The sequence below is a fragment of the Prionailurus viverrinus genome, chromosome E2 (genome assembly GCF_022837055.1).
Source record: "Prionailurus viverrinus isolate Anna chromosome E2, UM_Priviv_1.0, whole genome shotgun sequence".
NCBI classification, from domain to species: Eukaryota; Metazoa; Chordata; class Mammalia; order Carnivora; family Felidae; genus Prionailurus; species Prionailurus viverrinus.
Genome location: NC_062575.1, coordinates 53,269,051 through 53,291,901, shown reverse-complemented (window position 1 = coordinate 53,291,901; position 22,851 = coordinate 53,269,051). Strand labels below are relative to the sequence as shown.

The window sequence follows — 22,851 nt, the reverse complement described above, 5'->3', positions numbered from 1 at the left end:
CACTTCACCTCATCTCTGGGACAGGGAGCTCACCTTGCTGGCAACCCCAGCGAATCGTGCTGGAAGGGACGGATGTCACCTTCACAGCGGCATTGCCCAGGTATGCTATGCACCTCACCTTTGCATCAGCAGTACACCCAGGTGTGGTCCTGGTCATAGTTGTAAGAGGTTGCACACCACGTAAGGTTGTGCTTCGATCCTTTGCTGGTACAGTTAAAATAATTCTTGTTTTTGTAGTTGAATGGGAAGTGGCAGGGAAAGCCAGGAACCAGTGAAGAAATTCCTAGGGAGTGGGAGGGGATAGGAAAGTGGTTACCCCCGTGCCTTGACGCTGTGGTGAAGTCTTAGACTTCAAAGCCCCCTCTAAAATCAAAACTGGGTCGGGGCACCTGGGTGGCTCAGTCGGTTAAGTGTCTGACTTTGGCTCCGGTCATGATCTCACAGTTCGTGGGTTCGAGCCCCGTGTCGGGCTCTGAGCTGAGAGTGTGGAGCCTGGAGCCTGCTTCAGATTCTGTGTCTCCGGCTCTCTCTGCCCCTCCCCCGCTTGCTCGCGGGTGAGTGCTCTCTCTCTCTCTCTCTCTCTCTCTCGCTCTCTCGCTCTCTCTCTCTCTCTCTCAAAAATAAATAAACATTAAAAAAATTTTAAATAAAAACTGGGTCCACATGGTCCATGGGTCTGCTCAGAGACTCCCATTAGAGGAAGGAAATACTGACTTAATCCTAAATGCCAGAGGGGTTTTCTTCCCTGGGAAGCTATTTGAGTTTAGCTCTGTGGGGTGTGGAAATGGGGCACAAGGGCAGCGTGGGGCACAAGGGGTCCTGGCAGTGGGAGAGAGGAGGACAGCGTCATGTCAGCAGGGGAGCCAGGGAGGCAAGCGGGAAGCGCGGAGAGGACATCTTACAGGGAGTCGTCTTCATTCACAGATCCTGAATGTGCGAATTCTCCACTCGCTGAAGTGGATTTGGAACCCAAATCAATACTGGCCGGGCTTGTGCGGCGCAGCTCTCGAGCAAAACGCGTCGAGTGCTGAAGAGCTGTCCAGGGTCCTGGAGCCCAGGCCGCCTGGGATGTCCTTTATGGGGACCCATCGGGTTACATTTACAGAGAAATGTTCTATTTTTCTTCCTCGTGGGCTTCTTCCCTTATCACCCACCAAATGTACACTTGTTTTCCTTTGTTAACAAAATTATCCAAAACACACAATTGGGGTCAAAAGATCCTGACCTTATGTCCTCCTAAAGCACTGTCTAAACAGTCCCTAAGGGCCATCTGGTTCTCTAGCTCAGTGTCAGCAAACTTTTTCTAAAAAGGGCCAGATGGTAGTTATTTTTAGCTTCGTGCCTCATACAGCCTCGGTCTTTATATGTGGGCCCTGGGATTTGAATTTCGTATAATTTTTGCCCGTCACAAAATAGGATCCTTCTTTGGACTTTTTTCGACTGTGTAGAAAGTTGGGTTGGGGGGCAAGAGAAACATTGGCCCAGACTTAGCTCATAGGCAGGAGAGAGTTTGCAGGCCCCTGCTCTAGGGAAATAGAACTTTATCTGACTTACTACCTGCTATTGATTGGAGGCCCCAACTCTGTAACTTGTAAAAGATTGATACATTGTGAATGATTTTTCTTTGGTAGAGATGCAGATAATTTCTGTCTGGTAGACAACCCCAAAGGTTTGATTGCCCTTTGTGTTATTTTATTTTTATTTATGTATTTACATACGTATGTATGTATGTATGTATTTAAGTAGGCTCCATATCCAACGTGGGGCTCAAACTCATGACCCTGAGACCAAGAGTTGGATTCTCCACCAACTGAGCCAGCCAGGCGTCCCTTGATTGCCCTTTAGGTGTTACCAGATTGGGTGGCTAACTTAACAATCTTGCTTCAGCTCAACATTCTTTTCACCGACTTTATGTAGTTCTTAAAACGTCCCTCGAATTGGCTTCACTATCCTTGTTATTCCCTTATTAGCAATTTTTTTTTAAATCTTAGCGTGGATTTACTCTATGTTTGTGCAAGCAAGTACTTAGGTGTTTCACATTTTGAAAACCTTATATTGACCCCTTTCTCGTGGATCTTAAGCAGCCCGCATCTTGCCCATCATGCTGTCGTATTTTTCATGCTATTTGCTCATCAGATATCCACGAGGGTGGGACTCCATCTTACTCATCACCACATGCCCACCGCCCAGCACAGTGGCTGGCACGTAGTAGGGCTGGAGTCAGTGTTTTCTGGGTAATTGAGTGAAGGAGTCTGCCTATGTCCACCCAGCCCCCTTCCCCGTATTACTAGTGTCGGCACAGAGGCTCCACTTCCCGTCCTCATCCATGTTCTCCGTGGTCGGGCACCACAGTCTGTTGCTTTCACTCTCAATGCATTCAAAGATCATGCTATTTCTGTAGACGGAGGGGAAGACACAGGGCTTGCTGAAAGAATTTCCCCCATACTCTGAAAATAATGATGGAAAAGTCACAGGGACAAGAAGAGATAACAAAAAGAGCTTCCATGTATCATGCATCAAGTAGGCGCCATGCTTTATCTCAGGAAAGGCAACACGACATTGAACATGCTCCAGTTCAGTTCCTGGTGATGTTATTATTTCCATCCACTTTGCGTGTAAGTGAGAACCCAAGCCATCAACAACCACACCATTTACAACAGAGTTGCTCTGCAGGCTTCATCAACAGAGTTATCGTGAGATCTAAGGTTAACGTTGGTTTAGGGTTAAGGATACAAGTGATGGATGGCTACGACAAAGATAAAATTCAAGGTTTTATATGGCATTATGGTTTTTTGAGTGCTAAGGGATAAACATAAATAAGGCTTTAGCAGGAATAAGTGTGCTCATGGATAGGTGCCTCATGTGAATTTTCATCTCAATGGAGGCAACGCTGCTTGGTGAGGGAGCAGGGGCATCAGAGCCATATGGACTTGCATTCAAATCCTAACTCTGACATCACCTAGGAGTGTGACCTTGGACAGGATTTAATTTTACTGCAACCACTTATTAAATGTGGAAAAAATAGCATCTCGTAGGGCTTCTATGGAAACATTCAATGGGATGTGGTATATAGAGTCTAATACAGAGAGGGTTCCAGAATGAATGGAGGTCATTAAGAAGTTAAGAGTAGGGACACCTGGGTGGCTCAGTCGGTTAAGCATCCGACTTCGGCTCAGGTCATGATCTCATAGTTGGTGGGTTCAAGCCCCGCATCAGGCTCTGTGCTGACAGCTCAGAGCCTGGAGCCTGCTTTGGATTCTGTGTCTCTCTCTCTCTCTCTGCACCTCCCCTACTCATGCTCTGTTTCTCTCTGTCTCAAAAATAAAATAAACATTAAAAATTAAAAAAAAAGAGTTAAGAGTAGGGATGCCTGGGTGGCTCACTCAGTTATGCATCTGACTCTTGATTTCAGCTCAGGCCATGATCTCACAATTCATGGAATCCAGCCCTGCATCGGGCTCTGCACTGATAGCATGGAGGCTGCTTGAGATACTCTCTCTCTCCTCTCTCTATGCTCCTCCCTCACTCATGCTCATTCTCTCTCTCTCAAAATAAACATTTTTAAAAAGAATAAGTTAAGGGGCACCTGAGTGGCTCAGTTGGTTAAGCACCCGACTTCGGCTCAGGTCATGATCTCACAGTTCGTGAGTTCAAGCCCCACATCAGGCTCTGTGCTGACAGCTCAGAGCCTAGAGCCTGATTTGGATTCTGTGTCTCCCTCTCTCTCTGCCCCTCCTCTGCTCACACTCTGTCTCTCTCTCTCTGTGTCTCTCAAAAATAAATAAACATTAAAAATTTTTTTAAAGAATAAGAATAGGCATAGAATTAAGATGAAATCTGAAGCCACTTTGAAATGCAGGTAGGGTCCAGCACTGGGTGAATCCACGTATTGCCAAGTCTAGCAATAGAAATAGTTGAAAACCAATGTCAGGACTGCAGCCCATGGTACTGGTTCTTAGGACAACTAGATTTTCCATGCTGACATTAGGCACTTGGGGGAACATGGCCTTAGGACATTCCTGTCTCCTGTGGTTGTCCTAATGTATTCTCCAAGAACACACTTAGTTCCTAGAAGTATTGCTCTCAATGCTCTGCTCTCCCCCATGCCACCACCCCCTCAGAATGATCATTGCTCTCCCCCACCCGCCTCCCCACCAAAACCCCCATCCCTGCTCCAGTGCCTTACCATTTGTTTCACAGTATTTCCACTGCTGCTTCTCATCAAAACTGGAGGTGACGGAACACCACAGCTTCCTGAAGAAGCCACCCTCCGTGATGCAGTTGTTATGGTACCTTCCTCGATAGATGAAGGGGAAGATGCATCGTGGGTAATCTGTATGGAAAGGAGTCTGTGAGTGGTTTGACTTTCTCTAGTCATTCACAGGACAGTCACTCAATCATCCATCCATGCATTCATCCATTGATCTATCCATCCATCCATCCGTCAGCCATCAAAATACAGGACAAGCATCAAGTTTTAAAGATATTTTATTCATTCACTTTATTAAGCATGTTGTAAAGAAAGCCTACTTGTGTACTTTCATGCTCAAAGCTTCCCCAACAGGGCTCCCAACCTCAACAACACCACCCCCCAACCTGCTGAACAAACTTAATATACTTCAGTGTCTTAAAAATGAATCTCTTAGAATCACCAACAGACCTGTAGGAATCAAGTCAAGACAAAGAATTTTGATGGTTTACGACCAACAGGTGAAGTCAAGATCTTGGCATACAAAAAAAAAAAAAAAGAAAAAAGTTGCCATTACTGAAAAAAAGTCAAATATCAGTGAAGTAAAATATAGTAACATTATCATCCAGGTGCTGGTGCCTTATTGCAACTTTCATAGATTGAATTTCCCACCACAAATAGTACAACAAATATCGTTTTGGACATTATGTTTATAGTGGGGGGATTTACTCACACTCAGTGAGGGAATCAGGGTCATTTGGAGGTGATGGAGGGGTTGTCATAGATGAAGGGATGAGGGAAGTCTTCCTTGAGCAGGTGGCACTTGAGCAGAAGCTTGCACAATGTGGAGAAGCCAGCCATGAAAAAATTGGGAGGAATTGAGGTCCAGATAGAGGGAATAAAAGTGGGAAGGGTTCAAGACAGGAAGGAGTTCAGAATATTCAAGAAGCATGACAGCCAGTGTAGCTGGAGCTCATCAGGCAAGGAAGGGAGTGGAAGAAGGTGAGGACAGAGAAGGGCAAGTTCTTGTAGAGCTTTGCAGACCAAGGTGAGGTGTCTCCTTCTCCTTCTTCTTCCCTTCCTCTCCCTCCACCCCCCTCCTCCTCCTCCCCCTCCTCCTCCTCCTCCTTCTTTCTTCTCTCTTCTTCTTCTTCTTCTTCTTCTTCTTCTTCTTCTTCTCCTTCTTCTCCTCTCCTCAAGGTGTAGTTCTTTTGGACGTTCCAGATATTAACCCCTTATCAGGTATATTATTTGCAAATATTTTCTTCCCTTCCTTGCGTTGCCTTATCATTTTATTGATGGCTTCTTTTGCTACACAGAAGCTTCGTAGTTTGATGTAGTGCCACTTGTTTATTTTTGCTTTTGATTTTGGTGTCAAACCCAAACAATCGTCACTAAGACTGATGTCTTCCAGCTTAGCCCCATGTTTTCTTGTCGGAGTTCTGGGGTTTTGCATCTTATGATTCAAGTCTTTAATAATTTTGAGTTGACCCTTGTGTATGGCATAAGAGAGGGGTCCAGTTCCATTCTTTTGTATGCGGCTGTCCAGTTTTATCAACACCACTTATTGAAGAGACCATTCTTTCCCCATTGCACATTCTTGGCTCCTTTGTCATAAATTAATTGACCATATATGCATGGGTTTATTTCTGGGCTCTCAATCTGCTCCATTAATCTATGTGTCTGTTTTTATGCCAATACCATACTGTTTTTATTACTATAACTTGTAATATAGTCTGAAGTGTGATGCTTCCTGCTTTGTTTTCCTTTCTCAGGGTTGTGTTGGCTCTTCGGGCTCAGGATATCCTTCTAAGTGTGCTGGTGAGCCATGCAGGGGCACAAGCAGGGGAGTAGCGTTGCATGATTTCACATTCCGAAAAGGTTACTTTGACTGATGTGTGGGGAATTGATTTGGAGGGAGGTGGGGGGGATTTGAGGAGCCCAGTTAACAAATTTGGGGTGGGGGGAGAACTGATGGTGATTTGGAGAAGGATGGGAGCAGTGGAGGCAGCTCCTTCCCAGAAAATGAAGCTAGAATCGATTTTTGAAGGTAGAACCAACAGGCTAATTGGTGGATTACATGAGGGGTGGGAGGGAAAGAATTGGGGCTGTTCACAGGTGGTGAGAAACCCACCACTAGGGGTCCAAAGAGCAGTTCTTAGTTCAGAAGCCAGGGCTGAGGGAGGCGATGCCAATGGCAAACCATCCTCTGTGATTGGCTGAAAGAGGTTTAATCAGATGCAGGTTGTTAAATCTCTAGGCCCTGATAGTGTCTGTATCCGCACTTTGGGCAGAGTTTTGTCTCCTCTTGTGTGTCTTAAGCATGTTTGGGGACCTCTTTTCTAGAAATTAAAAAAAAAAAGTTTGTTTCTAATTTTCGGATTCAATTTCAACCAGTAAATCCTGATTTGCATCATTTAAACTAGAGTGATATTTTCAACTAGAGGTGGTATTGCTTCCAAGTTTGGGTTTTTGTTTTTATTGTTGTTTTTTTGTTCCCCACCCCACCCCCCAGTGTAATGGGGCTTCTTTGTAGTCATTTTTAGCTCTTATAATCAAAGAGATTCCGCTTGGAGGTATGAGCCTCTGGCCACCTTTTAATATCTTTTTAGGTTAGTTATGATCATGGTGCTTTTTACTATCAATTTACTTTGTTTAATTTCTGTCTAATTTTGCAGCTAAGGGATTGTGTTGATTTATTCTGAAATTATGAATTTGGAATAGGTAACGTTATGTATACATTTTATTTCAGGATAGTAAAAGGGTTGTGGAACAATTAAAATGTCCAACAACAGGATATTGGTTAAAACAAACAAAATGCCTTTTGTCCTGTGCACAAAAATTAGAAATCATCTAATTGTCAAAAATGTCTTGGGCTTTGAGAAGCAGCAAACAGAGTCTGTCAGATCCCTTCTCTGTTACACTTTGTTGTCTGTTTTTCCTTATTAATTTAGAAAATTAAGAAAGAGACAAAGAATACAGTGGTTCCCTGTGGCCCTGTAACCTCTCTTTCATTCAGAAAGCACCATTTTTAACACTATCATTGTCATATTATTAGCCATTGTTAGCATCCCATATGTGGCCTCCGCACTTTCTGTGCACACACACAGATGTTGTAACTCGTCTTCAAAAATATGATCACATTCTACACATCCACACATTCTCTTTTATAATCCATCATTTGAGGAGGTCGGCTGAGGGGACAGCATCACTCACCCTCCTCCATACAGTACTTCCACTGCCCATCGTAAACGGCTTTTGTTGAACACCAAGGGGACAGGCTGTTGGTTTTGATACAAGAGAAGTAAGTAGACCCCTTGTAGACGAAGGGAAACACGCATGAATCCTTCTGACCTGGAGGACAGAGAGACAAATAGAAGGGTTTCATCACAAATGAATGAGCCAAGGGTGAGTCTTGCTTTGGTTCTCGCGGGCGGTTCTGAAGGTGACACATGCAGTGTTGGCATCCAACTTTCTTGTGACAAATAAGGGTGTGTCCAGTTTACGTGGAGACCAAGAGCACAGGGAAAGAGTCTCATAAATCATAAAGGCAACTGGAATTAAGTTTTCCTCCAGACCATTAGAGCACTGTCAATGTCACACCAGACACTCTGGGGTCATGACATCGCAGTAGGTAATGGAGCGACACGCGTCAAATAATGCTGCAACACAGACCAGAAAACAATTTCACATTTCAATGCTTTTTTCAATCCTTCTGATTACACAAAAGAGAAGACTTCAATTTAATGCGAGTATTTCTCTACCATGCCTCTACTTTTTAATAATCTCCTTTTTAACAACAACAACAACAACAACAAACAGGGCAGGACCCAGGCTCAAAGTCTTATTGTTGCGCCCAATAGAACTTAGGAATAAGATTTCCTTTTCATAGCATTCACTTTTGTGTGCAATTTCTATTTACGGCAAGTTAGTAACGCTTACAGATTACAGAGCTAATGTTAACTATTCTTTAAAGATAAAGGTGTTAAAGTGAAGATAAAGGTGTCAAAGAGTACATTTCAAGAAGGTTGGGTAAATGAGAGTGCTGGTGGCGTGCAGATGTGGCAAATACTGAGGGGTACTTTTTGTATTCCTCTGTGTGAGGACAGGACTTTGTCTTTGACACACAACGTATCCTCAGAACCTAGAACTGTGACTTGCTCATAGTAGATGCTTCAGAAAGAACTGACAGAATGGAATGAGCTCGGAAAATGCCACGTGAAAGAAAGCTAAACCCGTTTCTTTAACAAAGGACTCATCAGAAGGGTCAGCATGCAGATGAGTGTTGAATTAGCAGGAGGTGTATGGATTATATTGAATTGTCCTTTCCCCCCACTCCTCAATAGTGCTGGAGAATAATGGTCCCTGAAACACACCTTTTTTTTTTATGTTTATTTATTTTTGAGAGACAGAGAGAGACAGAGCACAAGTGGGGAAGGAGTGGAGAGAGAGGGAGACACAGAATCCAAAGCAGGCTCCAGGCTCTGAGCTGTCAGCACAGAGCCTGGCACAGGGCTTGAACTCATGAACCGTGAGATCATGACCTGAGCCGAAGCCAGCGCTTAACCGACTGAGCCACCCAGGTCCCCCTCCCTGAAACACATCTTAAGAAATGTTATTCTACAGGTGCTTGGGTGGCTCAGTTGGTTAAGCATCAGACTTCGGCTCAGATCATGATCTCTTGGTTCGTGAGTTCGAGCCCCAAATCGGGCTCCTTACTGACAGTGTGGAGCCTGCTTGAGAGTCTCTCTCTCTCTCTTTCTCTCTCTGCCCCTCCCTCTCTCTCTCTCTCAAAATAAATAAATAAACTTTAAAAAAAAAAAGGAAAAGTGGGGCGCCTGGGTGGCTCAGTTTGTTAAGTGTCCGATTTACGCTCAGGTCATGATCTCGCAGTTTGTGAGTTCGAGCCCTGCGTCGGGCTCTGTGCTGACGGGTGGGAGCCTGGATCCTACTTCAGATTCTGTGTCTCCCTCTCTCTCTGCCCCTCCTCTGTCTGAAAAATAGATAAAACATTAAAAAAAAAAAAAGGGAAAGAAATGCTATTCTAGCCCACATTGTGGAGGAGAAAGTGAATACCCATGTAAGATAAGGAATCATTTCAACTTAATACCTTTTTTCCCCCTTTTTTTGATTTTTGAGAACTGGGATGAGAACCAGCATTTTTTTATCTACTGGTCCAGGATCACAGCTTTTCTCCCTGCCTTCATCATGTCATTCCCTCCTTCCCTCCTTTTCTCCCTCCCTCAAAGACATAATTATGGATACTATGACTAAGATATTCTGATAGGTTATTGATGTGCGTGCATACACGTGTGTGCATGTGTGTGTGTGTTCATGTTCCAAAGATGGTGAGGCAAAGCTTCCATGGACTCACCAAACCTATCTTCTTTTTTCTTTCTGGACTTCTAGCGAGAACCCATTTTTCTGCTGAATAGTTAGGTGGGGCCATGTGACTCAGTTGCAACTCATGGAATGTGGGTAGAAATGAACCCATTTTCTGGCCTCTCTAATAGGTGGGGCCACGTGACTCAGTTGCAACTCATGCAATGTGGGTAGAAATGATCTCCAGCTCCTCGCCCAGAAAAGTCCCCGGTGAACCCTATGCTCCCTACTTCCTCTTCCAGCTGGACATAGAGCAGTGGTTCTCAGTGGAGGAGACATTAGACAATGTTTGGAGACATTTCGGGTTGTTACAACTGGGAGCGGGGTGACCTGGAAGCTGCACCACTGGTTCCTACTGGGTAGAGGCTGGAGATGTTGCTAAACACCTTACCATGCACGCGTCCCAGAACCAGGTCATCTGGTCCCAAATGTCAACAGTGCCCAGGTTGAGAAAGTCTGAGAAAGAGGACCCTGCAAAGTATGCTGAGGCCCTGTGGGATGGTGGAGCCCCAGTACAGAAGGGGTCTGTGTCTCTGAATCACAACACAAGTGGCTTCCCATGAAACATCCACACTGAAGTTCTAGATGACATGAACCCTACTGAGTTCAGCCACTGACATTTAGGGATAGTCAGTCTATTACTAATACGGATGAACCAGACATCATCTCTGTCTTCAACCTGGAATCTCCATCTCTTGCTCTGGATCAGATTCTTATCCTGTATAATCTGACCTGGGCCATCACAGAGGTGAGGCTGGGAGACAGCAGAAAAGGCAGACTGCCATCTTTGAGCTTCTCCAATGGGCTGAGGCAAGTGGAGGTCCTTAAGTCACATTGCGTTGTCCACCCCTGGCTCTCAGAACTGTGTGGTCTTGGTTGAAGACCAAGTTGAAAGCAGTTAATATCTGGAAAGTGTTTAGAAGTGGACCCGGAACATGGCTGCTCCTCGACCAACGTTAACTGTCATCATCACCATCACCATCACCATCGTCATCAATAATGCTCAGTCATGGGCACCACCAGTATGTGTGATGCTGGTGGTGAGGGGAGGGCAGACAGATGCCCCTGTACACAGGATTAAGATTATCCTTGGGACTTATTAGTACAAACCAACACATAATAGATACTATTAGCCATCTGCAAAGTAATCCAGCAGATGGTCTGATCTTCTTAACTGGGTTAAAATCCTCCATAATCCGGGCCCTGCTGACCTCTCTGTTCTCACTGCCTGATTAACATTTCCTCGACCTTCCTCCACGTTCTTTCTCGTCTTCAGCGTTTGGCTCATGCCCTTCATCCTGCTCTTTTCTTTGTCCCTAGCTTTACTCCCTGCTTCTCATCCATACGACTTGGTTCAGCCTGGATTAATACTCTTCCACATTCTTATAATACTCTGAGATGATCTCTATAAATGTACTTACCGAATGTTTAAAGAATATAATTATCTGCTTATGTGTCTATCACTCCCATTTGCTGTGAGCTCTCCCGAGAGCAGGGCATGAGTTTTATTTATTGCTATGTTTCTGGCCCATAGCACCGTGCCTGGCACTCGGGAACCACTCGGCAAACGTGTGTTGAATAAATTAGTCCGTAACTATGTGCAGAGGAGACTTAGGGATACCAAGTTTCACCACAGGAATACGGGTGTGGTCTCAGGAAGGTATGACCAGAAGGAGACACTAACTGGAAAAGCTGGCATTGTTTCTTGTCTGAATAAAGTGTGGCTTCTTAGCCTTTTCAGGACTTGTCAGTTCTTTTGAGAACCCAGATCTTCTCTCTAGGAAAATGTCCATACATCCCTGTGGCAGAGACTGCTGTGTGTTCAAAACCAGCTTCATCTTCCTCTCAAAGGTACTGCTAAAAACTACATTTCCCAGACTCCCTTGCAGCTAAGCACCCTGTGAGTTCTGGCCAATGGAAGTGGGAGGAAATGATGGGTATCGCTTCCTGGCCCAGAAAAAAAGGAAAACCCTTCTCCTTCAAGGTCATAAGACTCTTGATCCTCGCCTACCAGCTCCATGCAAAGAATCCACAGAGGACCCTGGAACCCTAGGGGATGGTGGAGCCCCACGGTGGAAGGCGCATGGATCCCTGCTAACCAGATGCTCCCCCATTGGACTTTGTAGGAACAAGAAATAAAATGTTTTGTGTTAAGCTGCTAATAGTTTGGAGCTTCTCTGTTACAATAGCTATCCTCACTACCCTGATAAATACACACCCTTTGAAATACGGAGCCAGGGTTTCATGAACTCTAGTGCTAACCCAGTGACCTCAGCTTAGGAATTTCTGGAATGCAGAATGTGGTCATTCAAAAAGGACTTCATGGAATTAAAGGGCATGAAAACAAGTGTTTTTTGAGCCTTATTGAAGGGAGAGGGCTCATCAGGCAGAAAAGGATTTTAATTGTGGAGAATGTTTCGCCATAGCTTAAGTGAACTATGACACAGGGTGTCTGTTCTCCTTCCATGTTTACCATACCATCTTGAGGTGGTTAATTTAGATTCCTAGATGTATTGAGAACGTAGGCTCCCATCCACTAGAATGGCTACTTTTTTTTTTTAAAGATTTTATTTTTAAGGGGCACCTGGGTGGCTCAGTCGGGCAAGCGTCTGACTTGGGCTCAGGTCATGATCTCACGGTTCGTGGGTTTGAGCCCCGCGTCGGGTTCTGGGGTGACAGCTCGGAGCCTGGAACCTGCTTCGGATTCTGTGTCTCCCTCTCTCTCTGCCCCTCCCCAGCTCATGCTCTGTCTCTCTCTGTCTCAAAAAAAAAATATTTAAAAAATTTTTAAAGATTTTATTTTTAAGTAATCTCTACACCCAACGTGGAGCTCGAACTCACAAGCTCGAGACCAAGAGTCACACGCTGTACCGACTGAGCCGACCAGGAGCCCCTACTTTTTTTCTTTTAAACAGGATGTGGAGACATTGGAACCCTTGTGCACTGTAGATGGGAATACAAAATGGTGCAGCTGCTTTGGAAAATAGTATGGCAGTTCCTCAAAAAATAAAATAAAATAAAATAAAATAAACGTAGAATTGCCGTGTGACCCAACAATTCCACTCCTCGTTATATCCCGCGAAGTATTTGTAACACCCAATGTTTACAGCAGCATTGGTCACAACAGCCAAGAGGTAGAAACAATCCACGTCCATCCATGGATGAATGGATAAACGAAACGTGGTACGTCCATAGTATGTATCACACACACAGTGGAATATTTATTCAGCCTTAGAAGGAAAGGAAATTCTGACACAGGCCACACAATGGATGGATGAATCTTGAGGACGTTATGCTAAGGGACATAAAAGTCACAAAAGGACAAGTATTGTTTGATTCCACTTTCGTGGGGTATGTAGAACAGTCAAATTCATGGTGTCAGAAAGCAGGTTGGTGGTTTCCAGGGGCTGGGGGCGGGGAAAATGTGCATTGTTTGAGTACAGGTGATGTATCATGGCTATTGGTTGTACAACGCTGTGGGTGTACTTCTCCTGAACTGTGCACTTCAAAACGGTTAAGAGGGGAAATTTTATGTTCTGTGCATTTTACCTCGATTTAAGAAAAAGAGTGGAAAGGGAGGGTCCAAGTTGCAGTCTGAGGACTCAGTCCATTGGAATTATGGAGCCCCCCCCCCCTTTCAATTAACGTATTCACATTTCCCTACCATGTGCTGAGCATCTCAAAAGGTGCTTGTGTCCTGGGAAGAGCAGTCCCCGGCTTATCCACGGTCTCTCTTTCCATGGTTTCAGTTATCCGCGCTCAAGGTAGTCCAGAAGCAGATGACTCTCTATCTCCTCCCTACCTGAATCCAGGAATCTTTACTTTGGCCCTTTCGTTCTTTCCGGTTTCCAAATCCTCCCCAACATTGCCCAGTACGCTCACCTCCACTTGTCTCCCAGATGTAGAGGAAGGTCATCCATCCCAGCAGGTAACCGGACCATCGATTCATCGCAACTGGCCTCTTCTTTCTGGACTGAAGGAAAACAAAAATTTTGCTACCACGGGGCCCCTTCCTCTTCCACTAACTGCCAGGTTTGGTGTCATGCCCTTTCACTTTCTATCCCCAGAGGGCAGTGAAGAGTAACTCCCTCTTACAGGAAAGAAAGATGTGCTGTTCTCCAGAAAAACAACAACCCAGGGCTGGAACTGGTGACCTGGTTTTGTCTTGAGGTTCTGCTTCTATCACTGCTTCTACTGCTGGCTACGAATTTTTTTTAAATATATTTTTTAAGTTTTTATTTATTTTTGAGACAGAGAGAGACAGAGCATGAGCAGGGGAGGGACGGGGTGGGGGGGACGCAGAATCCGAAGCAGGCTCCAGGCTCTGAGCTGTCAGCACAGAGCCTGACGCGGGGCTTGAACTCACAGACTGTGAGATCATGACCTGAGCTGAAGTCGGATGCTGAACCGACTGAGCCACCCAGGTGCCCCTGGCTACAAATTATTAAGTGCCTACTGTATGCCACTTCTAACAACCTAAGGAGCAGGGGTGATTATTTTTGCTTTACAGTAGAGTGAAAACACGGTTTGGGAAGTAACTTGCCCAAACACCACAGATGGTAAGGGACAGATCTCGGGTTCCACTGTAGACCTGTCTACACAAGTTTCAGAGTCCTCAAGCTTCATAAACCGCTTCCCTCCTATGGGCCTTTGTTCCCTCGCCTGCAGAAGTGTAGGTTAATAATTCCTGCCTCCGGGAGAGGCTGTGAGGGTCCAATGAGATACTGATGTGAAAGGGCATTTCCATTGTAAATTGTTAGTTGGGTTTATGAGTAATTAAGGCAAAGATAAGGCAGCTCAGGAAAGACATCAGATGGCCCCAATTCTTAATAACAAATCTGAATGGTCCATTGGGAAGAAAATCCCAAAGCCATCGATTCAGGTCCTTGAACAGGTAGGTGGCATTACTGAGCACCTGGGTCTCAGAACACACTCTCTCACTTGCCTTCCTGTTACACATTGGAATGCCTTTCTGATTTCTGTTATTCTTAACCACAGCACCAAGCCCTAAACTTGCTTTTTCCTGAGTGATATCTCATTCATTCACTGCCCACCTACTCATGGCTCTCACTCTGGCTGGTGGTTCAGACTCTAGAATTGGACCCACCTCTGACTGCAGAAACTAGCTGGTCCTGATTGAAATCCTGACTCCACCATTTACCACCTGGGTGACCTTGGGAAGTTACTTAAGTTCTCCAAGCCTCAGCTTCCTCCTCTAAAAAAATGGGGGTGCTAACCTTACTTACCACTTAGGCTTGTGATGATGATTAACTGAGATCATAAACAATAACAGGTAATACTCATTGAGTGCTATACACTATTCTAAATTCGTTATGATCCTGACAGTAGCCCAAAGAGGGAGGTACTAATATAACCCCCATTACGAATTTGGGGAAGTTGAGGCACAGAAAGCTTAAGCATCTTGCTGAGGATCACAAACTTCATAAGTGCTGGGGCTTTTAGCTGAACCCCAACAACCCAACACCAGAGACTGGGCTCTCAGCTGCTGTGGGACACTGTCTAAGTAGTCCAGAAATGCCCACCCAAATCCTTGTTCATACCAGAACTCTCCAGGCAAACTTCTGAATGTCAAATTCTATTTTATTCTCCCCCTTTTTTTTATTTGAGAGAGAGAGAAAGTGAGAGCTGGGAACACAGGAAGAGGGAGAGAGAGAATCTTAAGCAGGCTCCACACTCAGCGCAGAGCCCAACAAGGGACTCGATCCCATGACCCTGGGATCATGACCTGAGCTGAAATCAAGAGGCAGATGCTCAAGTGTCTCCCCCAAATTCATATGTTGGAATCCTAACCTCCAAGGTATTGGCATTAGGAGGTGGGGTCTTTGGGAGTGATTAGGTTATGAGGGTGACACATTATGAGTGGGGCTAGTGCCCTTGTAAAAGAGACCTCAAAGAGCCCCCTCGCCCCTTCCGCCACGTGAGGACACAGTGAGAAGATGGTTGTCTACCAGGAAGTGGGTTTTTACCAGACCCTGAATCTGTGGGTACCACAGTCTTGGACTTCCCAGCCTTCAGAACCACGAAAAATAAATGCTAAGACAATGCTCTTCCCCACCCCTCAAGTTGTCACCCCAACAGTAAAGCTTTCTCCTCCCTAACGTCCTATCAGTCATCAAACCCTGTGGCTTCTGCTTCCCGAATGGCTTCGTGAACGCATCACCTTCTCTCTGTCTCTCCTGCTCCTGCAAACTCGGGCTTTCACCTTCTATCCCCCAGATGGTTGTCACTTTCCATCACCGATGTCCTGGCCTCCAGGCTCTCCCCTGTCCTGTCCACAGGGGTCTTGGTGTTTCCTTTCAAGCATTCATTCAGAAACAAATATTTCCTGAGCCTGTACAATGCGTGGGCTGCAGGGTTAGGGGATGAGAGACAGCAGAGTGGGAGACAGGCCTTGCCCCTGCCTTCATGGGGCTGGGCTGCCTGCAAAGGAGACAGACAGGAAGGGAATAAACCAGAGACAAGCATGTGCCTCTTACTCATGATCATGGTGACGAAGGGGAAGGACCAAGGCTACAGACAAAGAGTAACAGGGGCAAGGTGATAAGAGGCCGGCGAGGCTCTTCCAAGCAAATGACTTGTAAACAGACCCTCAGGAAGAGTGGGATGTAGGCGTGAGGGGAACCAGGGGAGGGGGTTTGGTGGCTCATCTGGGCAGGAGAGGCAAGATGAGAGAAAAAGCTGACATGTATTTAAACAACAACCAGAACAGGTGCGAGCAGGGAGGAGCGAGGCCCAAGAAGTACTTGGTGAGGCAGATGGTGCTGGACCCCTACAGAGCCTTCCTTAGATTCTAAACGCAAACAGAAGCCACTGGAGAGATCAAAATGGGGACAAGTGGCATCCATTAACTCCCACACACTTCTCTGTCACTTTTATAACACAATCCACAGTCCATACCACGGACTTCCCCTCCAAACTCATTCCTTATCACTCTGTTCTCCCTTGATCTGCCCCAGCTGCATTAGGCTCTTCGCTGTTTCCAGCACAGGCTGAGCTAACTTACACCTCAGGGCCTTTACACTTGCTCTTCCCTCCACCTGGATGCTTCCCCCCAGGTATCTACATGGTTTGCTTCTTTGTGCCACGAAGGACACCGTGCAAATGTAAGAAGTTGATAAGGACCGATATTCTGGAATGTTAATGAGCCTACTTGGATCAAGCCATGGATATTAATAGAAAATATTTGGGGGTGGTTCAAGACAATGACTGAACTGTGAAGTGAGCCTCAACAGCCAGACACCCACGTCTGGAACATTCAAGTGAGGACCAAGTCATTCCTTGATCACTGGCACATTCAAATGCTGTGGAGGACCTTTTGTCCTGGGCCGTGGGGTAGTTGGGGCTGGCATCCTGCCACTGTCACAAGATTGTTGGCTGGTAAGATCTCTGAGAAGTGGGAATGAACAATCAAGGATAATTGCAAGACTCCCTATTTGAATTTTTCTCCATAGGTGTACACGATTTCATAATTAAAAACAATAATTATGCAAGGCGCTTAACAGCTTACTCATCCATAAAATGGGAATCATACCTATTCCACGCATTTGTTGGAAGGACCAAATTAAACAAAAGATATAAAATACTTAGTACGGTGTCTGCTATAAAGGAAGATCACAATAAATGTTGGCCATTAATGCTAAGGATGGTGATGACTGATAATATTGATGATGATGATAGTAACATCCAGTCTTCTCTTCACCATGCTAGGCTCTCAGTAATTAATTCATTAAGTAAACTTATCTTGGAAATGTTCTGATTTTCTTCTTTCCTTTACTTTTTGTTATTTATCGTCCTCCAAACTTTTCGGAAAATGTTATCTTCTAGTAAATGCTTTCCTTGCTTGATAATATTCTTCATTGTTAATATTGTTTTCATCTATCTTTCTGTCACCCACCCATCCATCCGTCCATCCATCCATTCATCCATCTTTTGACCCATCATCCATCTTTTCATCCAGCCTTCCATCCTTCTATCCATCCATCCATCCATTCTTCCACCATCCACTTTTTGTCTATCCATCCAATAAGTATTCTAGAACCTTGCCATCCATATAGAACTGGGACAACTACTAAGAGGAAGTGGACATTATTTTTGGCTTCAACAGTCAGAGATGGGACATAGGCACAAATATCTATCACCCAACATGGGAAGTGAGAACAGCCACACCAGGTAGTATGAAGGTGCTGAGAGAGTCACCAGGAGGCAGCTTAGCCCACAGCCTCAACTCACTGATTCTCTTCAGCAAAAAAATGTCACAATGGAGCCATGAGAAGAGAATGGCACCCAACCAACCCAGGTTCAAACTCCACCTCTCCCATTTATCTGCTGGGTGGCCTTGGGAAGGTCATTTCACCTCTCCAATTTCCAGTTTTCAAGTTCTCATCTGTTAAGTGGAGATAAAAATCCAACTTTGGAAGCTATTGTGGGAATTATAGGAGCTCATGGGCCTAGGCATTTGGAGTTTAGTGTGGCTTGAAAATACTGAGTCCTTCTGCTCCTTGGCAGCAGATGTCTCCAAGTGTGAAACAAAACCTCAGTGTGAGACCCCCTCACAAACATGCAAATGCACCTCTTCTATTATGCATTCAGGCTGTCTTTGGAGGGAGCAATGACAGGACCTCAGGAAGGACCTCTGAATCTCAGCTTTCTCCTTCATGAAACAGGCAGAGTGAGCCTTACCTTAGAGGAATGGTGCCAAAAAACATTCATGGGACCATGAAGATAGTAGCTGACTACCAGGAATTTAATAGGCAGTTTGTCCAGGTTAGTTCTCTTTTCTTCCATCTCTTTTCCCCCAAAGTTGGGGTACAAGCAGCCTTCCATAACATTACATTAGTCAGACGGTCTGGCTTCACCTACACCTTTGAGTTTCTACAAGGAAAGGAATCTGCCCCCACAGCCTCCTTCCCCACTTTCCCTGGCCTTTCTTTCACAGAGCTCCATAACTGCACCTTCCAGTATGGCGGCCACCAGCCACTATGGCTCTTGAGCACTGGAAATGTGGTGAGTTCTCATTGCCCCATGTTGTAAGCATAAAAAAGTGGGATCTGAAGATGAAGTATGGAAAAGCAAAGAATGTGATTATCTCACTAATTTTTTTGTGTGTTGATCATATGTGAAATGATAGTATTTTGGCTATCGTGGTTCAACGAAATACATCATTAAAATAAACTGCACCTGTTCTTACTCTTTTTTTTAATGTGGCTACTATGAAACTTACAATGATATTTATGGCTTACGTTTTATTTTCTCCAGGGGACCATGCTGTTCTAAACCTTCCTTCCTTGCTGTGGGAGCTCCCAGGTCCCGCCTCTCACACCCCTCCCAAGTTTCTAGGTTGAGGTGTACCTTTGAGAGAGTCCTTCTTGGCCCTAGCTGTCTCCACGAGCCCTCTTTAAGGTTCTGCTCACCAAATCTCTGGATTATTTGGGGATTGGCCCGACTGTTCTGGCCCCAACCTGTCGGTAGGAAGACACCGCAGCTTCCCCAAAGAGGGTTTTCTGCAAGTGATTACAATCAGGGTGATTTGGATGAAATAGCCCCATGGTTAATGATGCCCCAAGATGAGCTCATGCATATCCATGAGGCCCATAAAATTCAATCATGTGTTTATTAATGGGATCTTTCAGGGACGGGGTCATGGGCAAGAATATTAATGAACAGAGAAGAAAGTGCCCCTGGATATGAGGCTACCAGGAAGTGGACAGGTTTTACCTGAATAATGAAAAACGAAGAGCCCTAGAATTTTCCAGTGAGAAAGAACCGTGGGAGAATCAAAAACACCAGCTCTCTGAAACACGTCGTCTAATCTTTCCTCATTTTTAAGAAGTTTATTTGTTCATGTTTTATTTGTGTTAATGTTTATTTGTTTTTGAGTGAGTGGGGGAGGGGCGGACAGAGAGGGAGACACAGAATCTGAAGTGGGCTCCAGGTTCTGAGCTATCAGCACAGAGCCCCATGCAGGGCTTGAACTCACAAACAGTGAGATCATGATCTGAGCCAAAGTCAGTCAACCCACTGAGCCATCCAGGTGTCTCTAAAAGTTTATTTATTTATTTTGAGAGAGAGAGAGAGAGAGCACAGGGGAGGGGCAGAGAGAGAGGGAGAGAGAGAATCTCAAGCACTGTCAGCGCGGAGCCTGATGTGGGGCTCAAACTCACCAATGGTGAGATCGTGACCTGAGCCAAAATCAAGAGTTAGACGCTTAACCGACTGAGCCACCCAGGTGCCCCTAATTTTTCCTCATTTTTAAATTCTATCCTACCATTCTGAAAACTCTGTAAGAAGTCCACAGCCCTGTCCTGGTATCTTTCAGGACTGACACCATAGAGATTTACCAAATATTGCAATTGATCACAGGTAGGACTCCTTGGTTTTACAGATGAGGAAATGGAGGCACAGATGTGCCCAGGGACTTGCCAAAAGCCATATAGCAAGCAGGCGGGGACAGTGGGACTTGGAGCAGCTGAGATTGGGGTCTCATTTTATTGTCATTTTGGTGTCAGTTTCTCATTGCATAGGTTTGGGAGTTTTCTAGATAAGAGGCTTTGAGGTCTTCGTTTCCTGGCTTGGCAGCCTCCTTCCTATCATCTACTTCCGGTCTCTGCCTGCTTCCTGTCATCTACTTCCTGTCTCTGCCTCCTTCCTATCATCTACTTCCTGTCTCTGCCTGCTTCCTGTCATCTACTTCCTGTCTCTGTCTCCATCTGTCCTTCTTTCTCTGTGTCTTGGAGATCCACTCTCTCCCAACCTCTTGTACCATCTTTCTTCCCCCTCTCCCTTTTTCTTCCCACCCTGTCTGCTTTTTCCTCTTCTTTATCTCCCTGGGTCTCTGGGTTTGTTCTCTCTCTGTGTGTCATTCTGACCTGGATGACTCACTATGTATGCATACATATGCATATACTTATGGGCATGTATGTGTTAGTGTCTATGTGTGTCCATAAATATGTGCATGTGGCTCTGCCCCTCCTCTTTCTCTTTTTTTTTTAGTCCATCAGCCTGCCTCTCTTTCTTCCTCAACCACTCCTTATTTTTTAAATTTTTATGTTTTTATTTTTTTCTAAGTTTTTTCAATGTTTATTTTTGAGAAAGAAAAAGCATGAGTGGGGCGGGGTAGAGAAAGGAGACACAGAATCTGAAGCGGGCTCCAAGCTCTGAGCTGTCAGCACAGAGCCCAATGCAGGGCTCAAACTCACGGACCACGAGATCATGACCTGAGCCAAAGTCAGAAACTCAACCGACTGAGCCACCCAGCCGCCCCTTTAACTTTTATTTTTTTAGAAAGAGAGCACATGCATGAGTGGTGGGGAAAGGGGCAGAGAGAAAGAATCTGAAGCAGGCTCCATGCAGCCCAACGTGGCACTCGATCCCGCAACCCTGGGATCATGACCAGAGCCAAAATCAGGCTCTCAACCAGTTGAGCCACCCAGACGCCCCTCAACCTATTTATTTTAAAATAGGAATGTGTATTGGAATCACCAGAGAGCTTTTAAGAATACAGACTCCCGGTTCCAGCCTAGACCTATTAGCATTTGTATTTTTTTAACAGCTTTATTGAGGTAGAATTGGGCATAGTTTACTGTGCGATTACAAGTTTGGAGATATGCATACACCTGGGAAACCATCACGACAATCTAGGTAATGACATCACCTCCAAAAGCTCCCTCCTGTGTCTTTCTGTTTGTTTTTGTATTTGTGTTTTTGCTTTGTGTGTAAGAACACTCAACATGAGATCTACCCTCTTTTTTAATGTTTTTTTTTTTAATTTATTTTTGGGAGAGAGAGAGCATGAGAGGGGTGGAGAAGAGAGAGAGACCTGAGGGAAAGAATCTGGAAAGCCATTAGTTTTGTATAAAAAATTAGTTATTAAGAACTTTCAGGGGCGCCTGGGTGGCTTACTCAGTTAAGCGTCTGACTTTGACTCAGGGCATGAGCTCACTGTCTGTGAGTTCGAGCCCCGTGTCAGGCTCTGTGCTGACAGCTTGGAGCCTGGAGGCTGCTTCGGATTCTGTGCCTCCCTCTCTCTCTGCCCACCCCGCTCAAAATCAATAAACATAATAATAAAATTTTTTTTTAAGTACCGACTCTCTTAGCAAAACAATAGTGTGCCAAAGACCAACCACTATGTTGTGGAACATATTCTAGAACTGCCTTATCATATTTTGCTGAAAGATGTTCCAAAAAGGAGACGAAGTGGTTATTGCACGTTTGCAGGCTACATACAAAACAAAGACACTGGACACAGTATCTCCTGGCTCCCTGGATCACAAAGGGAAAACCACCCACGGCTGCCACCACCTTGCAGAGACGGTCATCCAGGTACAACAGAGGCGAGGATGTGACAAATTGCTGTGCTCCGAGATTGGAAGTATTTCTTGGAGGGAAATGTACAGTTTCAAGTCCTAGGAAGAAGAGAGAGTGGTTTTCATGAAATAAGTGTGTGGATGCCGATAGGAATCCCCAGATGCCAACTGCATTGTTCCATGGGAACATCTGTCGATCCAAGATTTGGGGATAAACTTTCTCAAGTGACTGTAGGAAGCAGTGTATGCAGACACCAGTGTTAGAAATAAGCAAAAGCAGCAACTGTTCCCAATTAGAATTGGAATTCAAAGCTCTTGAGTAGGTTTTTATTTCATTTATTTTTTTTTAATGTTTATGTATTTTTAAAAAAAATTTTTTTTCAACGTTTATTTATTTATTTTTTTTGGGGACAGAGAGAGACAGAGCATGAACGGGGGAGGGGCAGAGAGAGAGGGAGACACAGAATCGGAAACAGACTCCAGGCTCTGAGCCATCAGCCCAGAGCCTGATGCGGGGCTCGAACTCACGGACTGAGAGATCGTGACCTGGCTGAAGTCGGACGCTTAACCGACTGCGCCACCCAGGCGCCCCAATGTTTATGTATTTTTGAGAGCGAGAGTGAGAGAGCACAAGCGGGGGGAGGGGCAGAGAGAGAGGGAGACACAGAATCCGAAGCAGGCTGAAGGCTCGGAGCTGTCAGCACAAAGCCCGACGCAGGGCTCGAACCCATGGACAGCAAGATCATGACCTGAGCTGAAGTCGGACGCTTAACCGACTGAGCCACCCAGGGCAGCCTGGTTGGCTCGGATGGTGGAGTGAGTGACTCTTGACCTCAGGGTTGTGAGTTGGAGCCCCACACTGGGTGCAGAGATTACTTTTTTTTAAAGTCTTTAAAATTTTTGAGAAATGAACATAAAATCTATTGTGCAACAGCAGAAGCCACCAGTTAAGAGCCT

The 22,851-nt window shown here is 45.2% G+C and overlaps 1 protein-coding gene across 1 annotated transcript; it reads right to left on the bottom strand.

Moving 5' to 3' along the window:
- Positions 1-125: 125 nt before the first annotated feature.
- Positions 126-13,520, bottom strand: ELSPBP1 (epididymal sperm binding protein 1). The gene is made up of 5 exons (XM_047837184.1): positions 13,454-13,520; positions 7,406-7,543; positions 4,187-4,333; positions 2,289-2,447; positions 126-283 (listed from the first exon to the last, which is right to left on the bottom strand). Exons 1-5 carry the CDS (start codon positions 13,518-13,520, stop codon positions 126-128), a joined length of 669 nt encoding a protein of 222 aa, XP_047693140.1.
- Between the last annotated feature and the right edge of the window lie 9,331 nt (positions 13,521-22,851).

Coding starts and splice junctions, on each gene's coding strand:
- ELSPBP1 (XM_047837184.1), bottom strand. CDS start 13,520: ATGAATCGATGGTCCGGTTACCTGCTGGGATGGATGACCTTCCTCTAC. Junction 7,544..13,453: donor CATCTGGGAGACAAGTGGAG/GTGAGCGTACTG, acceptor TCTGTCCTCCAG/GTCAGAAGGATTCATGCGTG. Junction 284..2,288: donor GAGCCTCTGTGCCGACACTA/GTAATACGGGGA, acceptor CCCACTCCCTAG/GAATTTCTTCACTGGTTCCT.